Source organism: Orbicella faveolata, unplaced genomic scaffold, assembly GCF_042242905.1.
Source record: "Orbicella faveolata isolate gen_17 unplaced genomic scaffold, um_ofav_v1 contig_3, whole genome shotgun sequence".
Lineage (NCBI taxonomy): Eukaryota > Metazoa > Cnidaria > Anthozoa > Scleractinia > Merulinidae > Orbicella > Orbicella faveolata.
In genome coordinates, this window is record NW_028301558.1 from 20,859,363 (window position 1) to 20,877,006 (window position 17,644).

Here is a 17,644-nt window from a genome sequence, read left to right on the forward strand (position 1 = left end):
ACAAACATCAAATCGTTCAAATAGACTTTCTCCCCTTCTGATGGAATCGAGTCGACAGTATTGGACAACCCTCTAAACTGGCTAGTGTGGAACCTTGATTCGCGTTCATCATTTAAATATCTCGGAAACAGTCAAACTTGTAAATATCCCAAAAAAATATCCAGATATTTGAGGAAAGGTCTAGTCAAAATTACATGTATAGAAAAATGACTACCTTTCATACATAAGATATCTGAAGATTACTCGTAGCCCGTTCCTCAAACTCGTAAAATTGCAAGGCTACAGAGGAAGGCTAGGTTCCTGGGGATCTACTCGCGTCCTTACTTTCTCTGCCATTGAACTTCTACCCGACGCACGTTCAAAAGAAAGCGCAACACAACACAGCTTCTCAGTTCACTATTTATTACTCCGGAAAATTACATATCGACAAGCACTCATTACATTTAAGAAAGTGTCCAAAACCGATCCATCTTGGTCCTTCGTGCCAAAGGCATCTTACGAGTGTAGATTATTGTTTTAGAAATAAGTTTATGACCGGCATGAGTTACCTCTAGCGTAACATTAACCTACGATAAATAACGAGGTTAAACCGAATTTATTACCTGTGGCTGGTGCAAGTGTTGACAAGTGGGATAAATCGATAAATTTAAGAATAAATGATACGCCTTAAAAAACACCCGCCATAATCCTCCGCAGGAAAAAGGATGGCGACTGGTACATTTACCCATAGTTCATAGAGCACGAAAACTTTAACAACGTTCATAAAAACGTACAGAAAGTCCTAACATCTTCAAACCTACGCTACACATTGTCCTTAGTACAGGGTCACATACTGTAAAAATTCGGCTTTCTTTAAGTCTTATAGGCTGTTAGGTTCGCAAGGTATTGTCGTAAAATGTACAGCCGCCATCTTGTTTCCTACCGTGGATTGCATATCTTGGACAGAGGTATCGCAGAAACGTCTAAAATTGCAAATCGTTGGGCTTTCCATGTTGAACATCTCTACAGCTTTTGAATTTTTTCTTCTTCTTTGTAAAATTCGATTGAGATTACTCTATGCGCCAAGACTTAATATTTTTTCTTTTTTCAATTTGGGAGGCGAGGGCTGCTTATAAAAATTTTTTTTTTTAAATCTTCATGGCGAACTGCCTCATCACTACGGACAGTAGTTTTTGAACATAGCCAGGAACCCGGCTCCTGGCCTTGCTCAACAAGTTCCTTTTTATTACGGACCCTTTCTTTGATCCCTACTTACAAAAGTATTTTCTCTCTAATTTCTCTCTAGCTAGAACGTTTGCTTCTAGGGTGAATATAAAAGACAAAAATGTTCACAAGGACGTCACAACACGACCATGCTGGCTATACATGGCGCCAGGGGTGGGAAACTATTTTCATTTAGTGAGGCCAAGAGCATTTCACGGGATGGGACGGCGGACCTTTGTAGCATTCGTCGATCTCTTCGCATCCGGGTGGTGTCCAATTCTACAGAACGAAACACAATAGAAAGAAACAAGAAACGTTCAGCTGAGTTACTCCTCTGAAGAACAAGCTTTTACCGTTAGTAGTTAACTAAGAGCTTGGAGTAGTATAAATAGCTGACGTCTCGAGAGATTACTCTTCAATAAGAAGGTCGTGGGTTGCGTGAAAAATTGTCATAAAATAGAGAGCTTAAGCAATGACGACGGCGACCCAAACGACAACGCCGAGGGAAAAATGAGCTTGTACTTTACCGTCGAATTTCGCAACTGTCTAGATCTGTTCAGTGCGCCTGTTAGTCTCAGAACTTGCTCAGACTAAATATGTAACGCTGGCGTTCAATTCCAAATGAAAATGCGAAAAATTAGCCGCTGTCGTTCGCGTTCTTCAAAATACGTAGAACTTAGTCATTTGATGTTGTTGTTTTGCAGGAGACGGCAAAGAAATGTACAAAGATTTATAACGCACGTGCACAGCCATTGTTCTACTCATTAAACCTTTGTTTGGTGGCGTTCTCGTTGCCGTCGTGGTTTGCTTAAGCTCTCCAATGCAAGGAAGAGAACTCAAGTGCAAGGGTCTGACTTTTCTCTTGCGAACACTCTGTTATAATAAGGAGAAATCGTCTTCTTCGGAGAACTTTATTTTGGCAACAAGATATAAATGAATACCGACGCTTCAATATCTTACCATAACAGCATTATCGCACATGTTTAACTGAGGTACGCCTGGCACCAGATTTGACTTGTGTTCTGAGACCACGTTTCTTATGACTTCCATAATTTCCTTGTACTCTCCTTCAGAAGATCTGTTGATTGAAGAATATTTCGACACGCGTGAGATTTAAAGTTTCCTCTGCTTACAGGCGACAGTGGCCTCATGCAGTGACTAACAGTTTTGATTAAGCTTATTTCTAACCATCTCCATGTCATTTACACCTCCTACATTATCTTACATTTAACAGAGAGAGCCCAGCCTGAGCTCGTAGCTACGCCAACAAGTCCATTTTGTCTAAAAAAAAAAGGCGAAAAACACTTATGATGTCGCTGCCAACAGGTATCCAACCAAGAGATTAAAAAAATACTTTCGTGTCATAAACAAGTTATGTTGTATTCTGACTGCCACTTTCTTTCCCCTGCAGCGACAGTGATTGGCGCGGCCTTATCTTTGGTTTTGGCTTATAATGGTAATGGGTTAGGGGGATAGTCTGCGCAGCGGACACTTGAGTAATAAGGAACGAGTTCGAGGGGTGCGCGACAACGAGAACACGCGTGACACACCGCTTCAATCCACGCCTTGTTAGTGTCGGGTACCTAACGGGGAAAGAACGCTACAAATGAAGATATAATGTAGGGGAGAAGAAAGGGGCGTAATCGCGATCGTAGTTTAGATGGTGAACCCTGCTCGTAATCGTCCGATTTAGAAATAACTCGCCCGTTTACTACCTGAATTGTACTCCACTCGGTCCAGTTACTAATTAACAAGGCAACAGTCGAGTCTATGTGAAGCCCTAAGTAGCATCTAGCGCTTGGATATTAACAGTTCTCACTGACCACAAACAGTTCAGCGGACAAACCTGATGGGATATTTCTCACCCGGGTCTCGTCCTAAGTGAAACAGAACAGGAGAGGCGGTATAGTTCATCTGTTCATGAGTCGTAACACCTGTAACGTTTTCACCGCGACAGAAGTCCACTCCATGCTGAAAGATACAACCACCCAGAATATCATTACATGGCATTGTCTGCAAGTGCATATAGAAGAATGGCGTTGGATCTTTCGCCTTGATGAAACACTGGTGGCACTTCACTCATATGATTCCCGCTTTCCCTAGTCAATCCTCATGACAAACCGGGCGCAAAGAAAGCAAGTTCTCTTACAAGATGAAAACTGTGATGTGCTAGCCCAAACGTCGTTCTCGCTACCCCAATGAATTTCTCACTAGGATGATTAATTAATCATTACCATCATTCCATGTCTTATGTAGTCTATGTACAGTACTTCTGAAATTTGAATTTGCACAAAAATTGTCCCGAAGAAAACTTTAATTACCCTTCAGACAAGCAAAAGACAGAAACCGCACCGACCCAACCGCACAATTCACTAGCCCTGGGCTATTGGACAGGACTTTCTTTGCACACTGGCCTTGTCCGATTCTCTTTAGTTCTAGTGTAATGCTACTTCTGTTAACGTCTATCTGAACAATCTTTTCTCGGAGGAAGGGGTGGGAGTCGTTTAATTTTAATCTTTAAAACTCTTACGTGTAGGTAATGGGTGGTGGAGGGGTGCTTATTGAGGGACCTTGACTAGTGACACGCGGATCTATACTGGTCTCCCAACATTTTACGGAAATTGGTCAGAGTTTTCAGAATGACCAAGAAATCCAGGAAAGGACACTTTAGAGAGTGAAAATCCCACACATGGCCTGGCCGACCCCTCTGGAAGCTTGCGCCTGCGGCACGTAATGTTTCGGAAATCGGTCACCGTTTATCCTAGATCCGCCCCTGCTAGTGGAAATAAGGCACGTAAGTGTAGAGCTCACATGAAACTCTTGCCAGCTATTAGTCCAGGTCCAGTAATGAGCCTTGTACAAGCCGTATCTGATTGCCATCATCTCATTGCCACGATAGAAAAACACAGGTCTGTAGAGAATTAACAAGCGTTGTGTTTAGCGTGATGTTTTTCAAACTAAACGACAAAAAAGTTGAACTTCCACAAAAGGAGACTCCTTAGGCCCGGGTCAAACGCCATACGTCACATGAGCCGAACCCAACTCATGTAAAGTTTCGACTGATTTTATTTGGAGCGGCCCCGGGGGGGGGGGGTGGTACTCCCTTATATAGCTATATAGGTATGTGCGGCCCCAAAGGGTAGGGTTTTTCAGCCGTTTTAGTCATAAATAGGGTATCGATTTTGGCCATTTTGGTTATAAATAGAGTATGGTTTTAGCACTCTAGTCTTTAATTGGGTCTATTTCTTAGAGGAAGCTACTTTTTCTTCGTTTTCAATAAGAACGTCAACAAAAGCCCTTCATAACTTAAGTTTAAGGCAACTGCTCCAGCCGCAACGGTCATAAATAGGGTATTGAATTTTTGGCCAGGTCATAAATGGGGTAGGAAAAATCGCAGATTTTGGTCATATATAGGGTAAGGGTTTTGGGAAGTGGGCCGCACACCCCCACCCAACTTTTCTGGGAGTACCACCCCCCTCCACCCGCCGGGGTAGCGGGGCTGAGGCGTTCTTCACGTCTGACCAGCCGTGAACAACGCCTGAAGACCGACTTTGGGTCAAACGCCGATCTTCACATGAGTCGAACCAAACGCATAATCAAAGGGCTAAAGGCGCCATTTTGACATGACCTTGAAAAACCACTGACCAACAAGACCGTTTCAGTTTGGTTCGACTGAATTAAGTTCGATGTTTGACTAAAACAGGTGTCCTTTTAATTATTTGAGTCGACCCAAACTGTCATTGGGTTCGGCTCATGTGAAGTATAGCGTTTGACCTGGGCCTAATGTTATCTATTTGTGTCGGGCAACTACAAGGTGATGGCGTTCTTAGAGGTTGTAAAGTGTCAAGTTGGGTGTGGCTGGAGTCAATTACCCGCATTGTTTCCATACTAACAGGTCATGTCCTACAGTAGAGATGTGACTACTTAGGAAGATGGAATTATTATTTACTCCAGAAATCTAGACTTCCCATATTCATTGATAATTAGCAAGCAATATATTATGAACAATTCAAAAAATAAATAAATAAACATTGTACACAACAAAAATGCTTTGTTTGATGGTACAAGGTTACTTGATTATAAAAACGAACTCAATAAAGAAAAAAAATCTATTTATTAATAAATCTATTTATTAGTAAAAACGTTTATCATTAGATCTTGATAGACTGGTGCGCCAAGCACTAGCTATCTGCAGGTCAGTCTATCTGTAAAAATGCAAATTAATGAACGAAATTAAGATTGTTGTTGTTGTTTTTGTTGAAAAGTATACCTGACAGTAATGTTCTCATAAAAAAGAACTGAACTGAGATCAATGCCATCAATGACTTTATTTGCAGGTGGTTTAGCGCCTGCTAATGACAGTGCTGTTGTAAACAAATCCATGAGTGTCCCAAGCTGGTGACTAACCTGGAAACACAAGAAAATAACACAACTGTGAAAACACACCAAAAAAAACTACTATGAGCTGGCCAGGACACAATCTATGTCCATACCTACCCCAAGGAAATTCCAAGGGGGGGGGGGGGAGGGGACCCTCGAAAGGCCAAATTTTTAAAAGAAAGTATGAAAAAGAACTGGAATTTCCAGATTACTGTGGGGAACAAAAGAAAAAAGCCCTCTGAAGCAGGGTTTACATGATTCCAAAGGCATGCTGGGGGGAGGGGGTAAAACAGATTGTAATTCCAAAGCCAGGGGGGGAGGGATTTAGATGAAGATGTCCCCTGTAGGGTATGGATACTTTCTGTAATCACCCATTGTCTGACAAGACTGTATTTAATACCTGGCCTGGTTTGATCTTTCCCGGCCACCAAGCTATAGATGGTTCCCTCATTCCACCTTCAAATGTTGTCTCCTTGCCACAAAGAAATGGTCCATTGCTTCCACCTAAATCACACAACATCCTCGTTTGTGATAACCCATCAGGCGTAGGCTTCCTTTATTGCCTAATGTACATGCATACCTGTCCAGAGGTGTCTTGTGAAAATACTTTTTCATACCTTTACCTTTGTATGGTAATTGTAACTTACATCTATTTTTAGAAGCCAACTGAAGATACCGTTAAACAAAAAGGAATATGTGTTATCCATGTTTAGGAAGTTACTTGCACAGCATAATAAACTATGTTAGTATATACCACACAAGTGAATAGTGCTTTTTGCGCACTCTGATTGGTTAACATGGAGGTGATTAGCAAGTACTATTCACCTCCGAGCAGCCGGCGCAAGAGATTTTAAAATTTGCGACCGCTTGTCACACATAAAATAACGTTTTGGCCTGCTAATTATTCAGCTTGTGTGGTATATACTAAAACAATTATTCACCCCAGTGTCGGTGAAAGTGATGGATATTTACCTCCACGTCAATGAATAATTGTTAATTACAAAGTAGTACTGTTATGTGGTGGAGTATTGCTTTAAGGCTAAATTATACATTAAATTCCAATTCAGTAGATTGCAACTGAAATTTGAAAGTGATAACCTGGAAATTATCAATTGAAAATTAATCATAATAAACCAACCATAACTTAGTGAAACTAAGTGATTGTAGGAAACATGAGAAGCTGGAAAATGCCCAGATTTGCTTGACATAACACTAAATCAGTCTTTTATTCCATTACCTTTTGTTTTGGCGTATAAGGCTCCTCCATTATCAGATGAAAAGAAAACAAACGTATTGTTGGATATACCAAGATTTATCAATTTTTGAAGAATCCTGCCAACACTGTCATCCAGCTCTCTTACTGCATCTCCATATCTTATGAAATAGAAATCAACTGAAAATGAATACATTGCATGCTTCTAGCATGCCAACCTAGACAAGATCTTTAAATAATGTTTGATATTTACAGATCTTTGGAATCCCCAAAGGTCCAAAAAATATATTACTTTACAGCATATGATCTTGACACTACTTTTAATTACAGAAATCAGAAGTTTATTACTAACATTGACATGTTATATTGAACAGACGGTGGTTTTGGTCCCTAGCTCATTTATTTTATAATTAGAACGGCTCGCCTAGTGGCTTATTATTGCAAGAAATATTAATTGTATTTCAGAAAAAAAGGTCACACTCGCATTTTAAAGGGACTTACAAGAATGAACTGTATTTTAAAACTCTTTGAACATAATGAGGAGAAATACAAGATGCATGTCAAAGTCTCTGAAATATACATAATGACTAACTAAAGATGTGTTAAAAACAAAACAACCCCCAAAATATATAGGGACCTTTTTTAAAGGAAGAAATGTTACCACTCTTTTTTAAAGGCCAGAACTAAATATAAACCTCATGGGTTTATGTTCGGAGGACTTAATTATCATTAAAAAGGATTGTATGTGAGATTTGTTTACATTAGGTAGCTATATGAATGCGAGTGAAATTAAGGATTTCACTAGAAATGATATTTGACAATGTTGATTGCTAAACTTACATTGAGCCTTTAGGTGAGTGCAATTTGAAAGAATTTTCAAATACAGTGGAACCCCGTTAATATGGTCACTAACGGGCCATTCACGAGAATTTGGCCGTATTAATGATGTGGTCATATTAATGGGTAGGGTCAAATTTCATGACTGGTCTATTTTTAGTGATGTCTTAACAGGTATATCTTAATTACTCTTCTAAACAACTGTTCTTTAATAAGTATTCCTAATGCAGATATAATTTTTAACAAAGTTGAAACTTCAATCGGTACATACCGGGTACATGTACAATATTACATTGGAAAGATGAACATAACTGGTTTGAGTGGCCGTATTAACAGGGTAAAATTAGAAACAGTTGGCATTTCATAATGTGACCAAATTAACAAGGTGACCTTTGGGCACAGTTCCACTGTGTATTGTGAGTAGTGTAAATCATTAATTACTTAATGTGCTTTCCTAAGATTATTTATCAGTCAATATATGATTCTGAAAATCAAAAACATGCCTGTATTGATATGCACTCTAGTACAAAAGGTTTATTAGCAGGAGTGCCTTGAGGCAGATTATTATGGGTTGGAATGTTAAGGCACATGTATATACTTACATTCCTCGCTGGCTAGTACCCAGGAAACTTGACGAAGCATACAATGGTGTGTGTGTGGCATCTGGGGCCCAATATAAGAAAAATGGTCTCTGCATTTTAGCTTGAGTTTCAATATAATCAAGGGCTTCCTAAAAACAATGCCACAGAATAATGTACACCAGTTAGTGACTTTTAGCAATTGACAGAGAAAAGTTCACTTGACCATCTTTGAAGGAAAATCCGAAAAAAGTAAATAGCGAACAGCATTGAACATTGAACAGTGGTTATTAGTTTTCGATGGTGGTGAATGGCCATGGTTAATTTGAACAACACTTCAGGTAACCTAAATACAACAGGCTCCAGTTAGCGTAAATAACACTGACTTGACAGTGGCCAGCTCTCAGTAATAACTGAAAGCAAAACCATTACTAACAATCTATTGAAAAATAACTATTGACAAATCAGTGCTACAAGGAATGTCAGAGTGCTAATATTACTATGATTACAGGAGTGCTAGTAATTTAGGCCAACTGCAGTGCTATTCATGCTAACCGTGACTATTGGCCACCAATCGTAACTATTTGCCACTATTCATTCTTCGCTATTCACGTCTTTCGGATACTCCCTTTATGGTGGCTCTGATCGGCACTAACACTGCACTACAATAATATTGTCTCTCATAGAGAGGAATCCTTTATACTCTTGTTAAATAAATTTAAAATTTAAAGAAATCTTTAATAAGTAAATAACAAATTCACCACATGGGAACATTTCCTTGCCACAATTCTAAGGATTCTTACCTCTGTATAAATCTGAGTCAGGTTAGATTCTCCAGTTTTATGGTTGATGGGAAATTGCTGATAATATCTGAATGATGAATAACAGAATTAGAAGACAAGCTGCAGCACGCTGTTGATTTCATAGGAGAAAAGTTCACAATGACAACAAAAATCATTGGTACTTCCATTCTATTCAAATCTATTTTCCATTTTATTACTTCTTCTCACATACATGTAAACAATATCTTCACAATGACCCTGACCAGAGCTTGAAACCAGCCAACCATCCACTCCGGAGTTGAGTGTATGCTAACCATGTCCCATATATACAAGGGAACCTGGCATAAATTACTGGTTGGGACAATCTTCCCAATAATGGGATTAACTTGTTGTCACAGTAATGGACTATAATCTCATCCAGGGAAATACTTAACATTGAATATATCTGTGGTACACTTTTAATGCTCTAAATATTAGATTGAATGTAAACTGGAACAGCATTTTAAAAGAAGCTAAAATACAATTTTTTATTACTTGGAGAAAAAATGAATGAGCCTCACCTTCCAACCATTTTGTCATCTCTATATACAGGTATATTAGGAGTTTTCTTATTGTCGTAAGGGCCAAAATGACAATTTGGAGCACCAAACCATTCATCAAATCCATGCTTCAGTGGCAAGAACTGTGGTTGATGACCAAGATGCCTAGCAAGATCAAAAGTCATGATAAGAGAATTAAAATAATCTTGAAGTGAGATTTATTTTAATTAGGAACTTTCACATGATCTGAGTTGTTACAAATTTTAGCAGCTCCTTTGACTTTTAACAAGCATTCTTTTACTAGTTATTTGCCAATAAAGATAAAGATGAACTCAAGATAATAATGATGATGGTGATGATGATGATGATCACAAAGATTGAAGATTAGTCAACAAGTAGAGTGAATCCTTCAGAGATGCAATGGTAATAAAGTTAACATTTATTGTATCATGAAGCGTACGCAATGTTTGTTACTTATGAAATAGTTTAGTCAGGGCAAAATCAAACATTATCAACATTTCTTTTCAGAGAGACCGCCCCTCTCAAACCAACCACCCACGCATGCAACCACATATTATTACTTTTTACAAATTATCTGAGACCAACTCCTATAAATCAATAACCTCCTTCATGTGGCAAAACTATTCTTCTTTTAGTTAGCTACAGCAGAATCAAACTCACCATTTGCCTACTAATTTACTGCTGTATCCTTCAGACTTAAGCAGCTTTGGTAAAAGCACTTCATTATCCTGAATTCCTCCAACAATGATTTGTGGTGTGTAACCTACAACCAAGAAAAATTCTCGCTGGGTGAAAGGACCAGTCTCAAATACCACACAGTGCATGAACACAAATGTATACTAACCATTTCTAGCATGAGCATTAGTTGTGTAAAATCCATTACGAATTGGAAGGCGTCCAGTAAGCAGTGCTGCACGTGCTGTTAGGACAAACCAAATAGAAAAATTCCAAAAAATAAAATAATTAGTAAGCAAAGTGACTGGCATTCTCAGCGCCATGTGATGTACAAAGGACAAATTAGAACTGTATAATTTTCCTACTGTACATTTTTAACAAATCTTGATTTTCCTGCTGATGCTATTTCAGTCTGAAAATGTCACACCATCTGGCATGGAAAAAAAAGCAATGGGCTTTCTTCTGCTCTCTATTAGACTTCAATCTACCCCCAACTAAACAAGTGCATGGAACAAGCTTCAGAGGCTACATGTAGTTCTGATCATGCAAATTTCACATATTTACAAGCTTCCTGTCAAACTAACTCTCGATGTCAGAACATCGGTTTTTCAATTTAAGATTAACCACAACATTCTGTACACAAAAAGGAGACTCTTAAGAGATAAGATAACAGAGAACAACAACTGTTACCTTTCCAGTGGCAGTCAAACACTGACCCATCTCTTTGTTGAATGTGATTTTAGTAAAGTATTTTGGACCGATTTCACTTCTTGGTGGAATTGTAAATAAAACATGCAAATCAAACTCAAACAGCGTGATATTCTATTTGCTTTTCATCCCAGAAAACAGTCTTTTTTAGGCATTAACTACTGCTTGCTTGTGGCCAGAAATTACATCTATATTTCTGCAAAAAATGAAGACCCTTTCTGTTTTACTTCCTATCTCAAATTTTTGAAAAACAAGCTCAGGACAGACAAAAAGAAGATTCATTCATTCATTCATTCTGTTTATTTTGCCCTTTTAATTAATGCACAGTATTTATAAATATTTTAATGTGAGGCGAGGTGATCTCTAGAAACCATCAGGCTTTTAGTTGAGGCCACCTCGTACGTAACAATACGGTTACATAAATAGTGCAACAGTGTGTGGTTTTGCCAGTTCAGTAATTATTTTACTAAAAACTCTTGCAGTTTTTTCTTAAAATTGGGAAAACTTGAGACCTTGTTACTCTTTAGAGCACTTTTGTTTTATTCGATTCTTGCGAGCAATTGTAAGACTGTAATTCGTAGATCTTATCAGTTAGCTATTTTAACTAGTTATAATTTTTGTTCTTTGTAAGTTGTTACATAATTAATTTTTTGTAAATTTTTCTTTTTTTTTTATTTTGAAATTGTGTTGTATGTTGAATAAGAAAAAATCCGATCATGCATTTGTTGAGTTCATGGATCTCTGTAAGTATCGAGCTACAGTATGCCACCAGCTCGTGTGGATTTCTTTTTTTTTTTTTTTTCACTCACAACTACAGTAGAAAGGACTGATCACTTACATGGAGAACAAAGTGGATTGGCGCTATAGAAATCAGGAAAGAGCATCCCTTCTGTTGCCATCTTGTCAAGGTTAGGTGTCTCTTTAGCTGGCTGACCAAATACGCCCAAGTCTCCCCACCCCATCTATTCCATTGAGAGCAAAACAGATAACAATGTAACAGTACATTTTAATTCATCAGTATACTCCTGTGAGGTTACATTTACTTGGTCGCTCATCACATCTGCTTGACTACCTGAAAGATGGACTGCAGGCTAGGGACTAAAGTATTTCACTGATCTGTCATCAATCATATTATTTTATAATGTGAAGTGTCAGCCATCGTCTCATGGTTAACCAGTGAGGGGCCCAGATGAGAGGGACGATCTAACCTGGACCCCTCTGTGGTCAAGCATAAGAAGATGGCTGAGTTCAGACTAGTTATTTTTGGACCTAAAATGTTCTGTAAAATACATACAGTTGATATGTATGTGACTGGAGAATTCCATAGTCATCCACTAACAAATACATTAAAAACATGGAACAACTTTCAGTAGCAAACTTGAAGGAAGTGACATCTGGAGATTTTAGGCCAAAGTATTACAAAAAAAATCAAAGAAAATCATCTGTTTGGATGTAATTGTACTTATTTGACATGAGAATGCCACAATTACTAAGGGGTTTTAGCTGAAACTGGGGTAGAAAATACCTAGCACTCCCCCCTCCCTCCCATCGATCAACCTCCCCTCCCTCATCCTTTTAAACTGTCATCTGTCAACGACCAACCAAACAACATTTGTACAGGCATGAGGTACAACCAACGCACTAAAACAGCCGTAAATACACAGCATTCGTGACGCCTTCTGAAGGATTTAAACTGACTCAAATAAAAGGAGATCAAGGTTGAGAGGACCAAGTGATAAGCTAAACATTAATATAGCTCTTGCATAATTAAAATTTGTTTGAACATTTTCCACAACTCCTGCTACTCACATCGTCCATCAGCATTATGACAACGTTAGGCTTTTCATTTCTCTCAACAGCTGTTGCTACCCACAACAAACAAGCAACACTCCAAATCTTTAGCACTGTAAGCATCATTCTTTCGCCGTTTAGTTGTTTGGCTTTCGTGCAAGAGCGTAAAGAAGTTTCTACTAGGCAAGTCCTCCCTCCTCACGGGAATATCACGTGTTCCCGTTCCCCTTATTCTTCCATCAGTCGAGACCATCAGTCTACGAAAGTAAGCCCTCTGTCTGATTTGTCAGCGGTAAACTTCCTCAAACCAAGATGGCGGTCTGCGTGGCCGTGATAGGGAAGGAGGTAAACATGACTTGTTCTTAGCTATTTAGCAAGCGTTTTTCCATTTGATGAAATCTGATCTTTTGCAGAATTATCCGTTGTTTCTACGGACAGTCTCACCAGAAGAAGAGCTAAAATTTCACTACACAGTCCATACTTCGCTGGATGTTGTTGAAGAGAAGGGTGAGTTTAATAGGTTTTAAGTTTTGCAATTTATTGGAAATGAAAGGTTAGTACGTACGTTAAGTAAACTCGCACTTTCTTTTCTCGAGAGAAGGAGAGAGAGATTTGCATTGGTGGCTTATTCGTCCTCCGCTACATCTCTCCCCCTCCCCACCAAGCTTTACTCCGAGAGAAATGTTGTCGAAGAAGAACGCCGGGCTGGGCTATAGCATTATGACCTATGTTATAAAGGCTCTTTCATGAGATGTGGCATTCCATTCCACCCCTAAACCAAGGAATTTGCCTTGTACGTGACAGCAAAAACTTGCCATCCTTCAGGTTTGTGGGGTGGGTTTGTTTTTCTTTCGTTTTGGTGGGAGGAGGGGGGGGGGGGGGGTGGTGGAGACAAAGGCTGGTCTAGCCTAGTTGAAGATGGAAGCACATACAAGTTAAGCTTGGTTTTTGCTAGCGATTATTGATCCAAGCATAAGAATTTATTGCAGGCATAAGAGCTCCTCCTGTGTGTTTAATTTCTAATAAATTATTCTCAAAAATTATCAAAATATATTGTGTTAATTTTCCAGTATCATCACTCACTAAAAGCTCAAATGATCCTCGAGAGCTATACCTTGGATTGTTATACCCCACAGAAGATTATAAAGTGTATCCTTTTTGTCGTGAAGATCCTAATATCAAGCTCAGCTGTATCTAGTACACACATACAAGGACAGCAGGTTTATGAGAGATTCTGAACAGGAGGGGAAGAGCTAGAGCACCTGGGCAAGATACATGTACATCATAACAACACATTTGTTCTTAAAAGGAAAAAAAGTCATTCCAGATCAACACAATCATGTATAGTCAACCAAGCGAGTAAGCGTGAAACATGAAACAATCTATTATATTATTAATATCTGAAGTAGCTGTATAAACATCTGCAACTCAGGGTTTAAGAAAAATTATCAGATTTACATGCCCTTTGAAATGAAAAAGCCTTGACTGTGTTCTAAAGATATGGTTATGTCACAAACTCTAAAATCAAGTTTGTTGTTGTTGTTGAGTCAGCCAATACTGCCTTAAGAGATAACGAGATAAGAACGGTAAGCCACTCTTTAAGGTATTCTTTTCAAATAAACGACGACAATTTTAAAATTTACAGACATGTTTTGGCAGAAACTTCTAACTGCCTTCATTGGTGTAACGTCATTTATTTGAAATTAACTGTTATCTTCCTGCTATCCAGACCTATTAAAATTCCACTTGACAGCAATTAGTTACCCTTATGCTTGTTCTTGTTTTTAATTTCATGTGAAAACCAATAGGCCATTTCTGAGTTACCTTGCGCCTTGTTCAAAACGAGTCCTCGTGCAAAACCTTTCATATAAAAATGATTTGCATGAAAGTGAGCCTGCAGGTTGAACACATTTTCATATGAATGAATAGTTTTGCACAAAGACTTGTTTTGACACAGCAGCAAAGGGAACTCAGACTTGGCCCATTGAATTGCTTTATAACCAGAACTAGAATAATTACAGGTTAATGCACTCAGTGAGTGAATTATCAGGATTTACCTGCACAAGTTCACTAACAATGAACTCAAAATTTTCAATACCGCACGAGGTTTTGCCTCATGCGGTATTGAAAATTTTGACACTTTGCCTTGTGCGGTATTGAAAATTTCGAGTTCATAGTTCATGAACAAGTACAGGTAAATCCCGATAATTCACAAACAATGAGTGTGTTAACATTTTTATTATTCAAATTGAATACACTGCACAAAGAAACACTGCATTGAAACCACTATATTTGAGTCAGTCGAAGCCATGGTGTAATGACAGTGGTGCGTTGAATTAAACCATGGCTATTACACTACGATAATGAAGTCAAGGTGGTTGTGTCATCACAACCCAGTATCACGTGGTACAAATCAGCCAATCAGAAAATCGCAATTCGTACAGTGTATGAAAGTTGAATAATGATAATAATAACATGACGGTGCTCTTTCTTTACTCTGTTAGATGTTTCGAAGGCTTCATGTAGCATACACAGACATGTTTTGCAATCCTTTCTATAACCCTGGAGAAAATATAACATCACGGTAAGTTAAATTTTGCTGTTTGTTAATTTTACATTGTAGGCCAAAACAGTTTTTTAGAAAATACTGAATGTCTTTCAGGGTGGCTCTGCAGGCTAATCATTTATGGTGGGAGCAAGTTGTAGAATTATATTTTGAATTACCATTATAGAAGCTAAGTGCTTGTAAATAACTGTGTGGCTGTAGCCCTCTGCATAGCCTCCTTTGCGGAAGTTCTAATGATCTTTCCCCTCCAATGAGGGAAAGAATGCGTGACAACCCAGAAGGACGTCTACATAGGAGACAACTCTTTGCATGCATATTATGCCACATAATATTTTAAATTTTGATTTATTCTCCCTCAATCTGTGAAACCAGAAGACGCTGACCTTAACTTCTTCCCACAAGGTATTAGGCATGGCATTTGCTGCAAAATTGTACCCAAGGAATTTTTGCAACTTTATCATAGAATGATTTACCTGATCTAAGTTGATTAACACATTTTACTTTTTTCCTTCAGGAAGTTTGAAGATACAGTTGTAAAAATGATGAAACAAGATTAATCAGCAACAGGATAAACTACTAGATATCACACAAATCGGAGGCAACCTGATCTTAAACCTCTACAAATTACCAGAAATAAATTGAAAACCCAGTGTTGAGCCAAAAGGTTTCTGATATTGAAATCAACACGCCAGAAAAATGGGAAATGTAATCATATTGCCTGTCAAAATATACAACATTTGTGATTGTCATTGTTTCTGTTGAATTTAAACAAGGCTGTCTTTGACATCAAGAGTCTTTCCCAGTGGTGAAATTTATGAACTGTAGATATTCAGTTCCAAAACAGGGTCAAAGAACATGTGTTAGCATTATAGATAACAACTTGTGGTGTTTTTGCTTTTACGTGGTCAATAAGACTTGTAAAAGCGTCCAATTACTTAGATTTGTCTTGAATTGACTCTGGTATGCAAAAGCAGAATGCAAAATATCTGGTAAGAGGCTAGGATGTTATGTTACAAGACCCCAGCTAGTTCCAGGCCTAGAAGAAGACCAATACACCATTTGCGAGTTACCTTGTGCCTCTGTTATAAAACAAGCCCTTGTGCAAAACACTTCATATGAAGAGAAGTATGATTTGCACGAGCTCAAGCCTGTAGGCAGAACACATATTCACATGGTTTCGTACGGACTCCTTTTGATGCCGAGGCAAAAGGCAACTTGTGAACAGCCTATCAGCTGGTGAACATCTTCCTCTCAAGAATAAAAGGAGCAAAATAGTCAGCACATTTTTTGTACTTGAGTAGAGACAGAGAAGAAACCCTGTTTAAAAATGGCACCAAAAACAAGGTGAAGGGACTAGACTAACTACAAGCAGATCCAAAGTACTGTTTTTTTCTCATGGGTTTGTTAACTTGTGCTGTGGGTTGTTTTTAATATTGTGGCAGCCATTTATTGGCTGTGGCGGTAAGTCACATCTGACTACAGAAGCAGGGGTTTCAATAAAAGCCGGTTACCGGCGGTCTACCGCTGCCTGTAGGACCTCTTACCGCCGTCTGTTTGGATTTCATTAATGAAAATAAAAATGATATTAATAAAAAAAAGCAAATACAACAACGACAACCACTGAGATTGTTAAATGCTACAAAAAAGCGGGCAAACTAACCTTTCCAAAGAAATAGTGTACATGTTGTTTGTAGTTGCCGATCAATGTTATCACTGTTCATCTCAGGATACCCAAGACATCTGAATGTTTAATATGATTTAATTTTTATTATTTTACGATTATTGTAAACCTTAATAATGAACCGTAGGAGAATCAATGAAAAGTTGAAAATGAGGTTTGATTTTGTAAGAATATTAGTGGAAAGAATTTTGTTGTAAAGTTTATCTCATTTCATTTTTTTCTGAAGAGTTGAAAATCAGTTTGTTGCCGTGTTGGTACATTTGAATGAGTAGCAGAGAAGTTGTTCTTGTTTTAAGAAAGGACTTCAAAGAAATTACTGCCTAAGTGGATATCAAGTGTCACTGAGAGATATCTGCCTGGAAAGGTATTCAAAATGCACCTCTTTGCATCAAAAAACAAGAAGATCTGTTAGATCTTAAAACCGCGCTTTTAAAATTTAACTGTTTTTTTTAGCACTACAGTCGCAACGCAGTGCACATTCGAAAGTAATCCTTGATGATTCATTGATTACTGTACACATCACATCACTTGATCAACACAGACTGTACTATTGCACCATCAGTCGTAGCCGTTGCGAAATCTCCGATGACGTAATAGTGTTAATCTGGAACTTTCTTTGGGATATGTATGGGCATGAAGATACGAACACTATTAACAACAGCTTTCTTTC

At 38.3% G+C, this 17,644-nt stretch overlaps 2 protein-coding genes across 2 annotated transcripts; one reads left to right on the top strand and one right to left on the bottom strand.

Moving 5' to 3' along the window:
* Nucleotides 1-385: 385 nt before the first annotated feature.
* LOC110055301 (N-acetylgalactosamine-6-sulfatase-like) lies at nucleotides 386-12,955 on the bottom strand. The gene is made up of 14 exons (XM_089298211.1): nucleotides 12,746-12,955; nucleotides 11,775-11,898; nucleotides 10,398-10,472; nucleotides 10,214-10,316; nucleotides 9,554-9,697; nucleotides 9,015-9,081; nucleotides 8,236-8,363; nucleotides 6,821-6,957; nucleotides 5,984-6,087; nucleotides 5,474-5,610; nucleotides 4,015-4,114; nucleotides 3,050-3,174; nucleotides 2,164-2,281; nucleotides 386-1,482 (listed from the first exon to the last, which is right to left on the bottom strand). Exons 1-14 carry the CDS (start codon nucleotides 12,851-12,853, stop codon nucleotides 1,396-1,398), a joined length of 1,557 nt encoding a protein of 518 aa, XP_089154337.1. The 5' UTR covers nucleotides 12,854-12,955; the 3' UTR covers nucleotides 386-1,395.
* A 38-nt stretch (nucleotides 12,956-12,993) lies between these two features.
* Nucleotides 12,994-17,128, top strand: LOC110055303 (trafficking protein particle complex subunit 2-like protein). The gene is made up of 6 exons (XM_020761683.2): nucleotides 12,994-13,072; nucleotides 13,141-13,234; nucleotides 13,798-13,876; nucleotides 14,226-14,313; nucleotides 15,232-15,311; nucleotides 15,808-17,128. Exons 1-6 carry the CDS (start codon nucleotides 13,040-13,042, stop codon nucleotides 15,848-15,850), a joined length of 417 nt encoding a protein of 138 aa, XP_020617342.1. The 5' UTR covers nucleotides 12,994-13,039; the 3' UTR covers nucleotides 15,851-17,128.
* Nucleotides 17,129-17,644: the final 516 nt, after the last annotated feature.

Coding starts and splice junctions, on each gene's coding strand:
- LOC110055301 (XM_089298211.1), bottom strand. CDS start 12,853: ATGATGCTTACAGTGCTAAAGATTTGGAGTGTTGCTTGTTTGTTGTGG. Junction 6,958..8,235: donor GGTACTAGCCAGCGAGGAAT/GTAAGTATATAC, acceptor CTATTTCATAAG/ATATGGAGATGCAGTAAGAG. Junction 1,483..2,163: donor TGTGCGATAATGCTGTTATG/GTAAGATATTGA, acceptor TTCGTTCTGTAG/AATTGGACACCACCCGGATG.
- LOC110055303 (XM_020761683.2), top strand. CDS start 13,040: ATGGCGGTCTGCGTGGCCGTGATAGGGAAGGAG. Junction 13,877..14,225: donor CCCACAGAAGATTATAAAGT/GTATCCTTTTTG, acceptor TGTGTTCTAAAG/ATATGGTTATGTCACAAACT. Junction 15,312..15,807: donor GGAGAAAATATAACATCACG/GTAAGTTAAATT, acceptor TTTTTCCTTCAG/GAAGTTTGAAGATACAGTTG.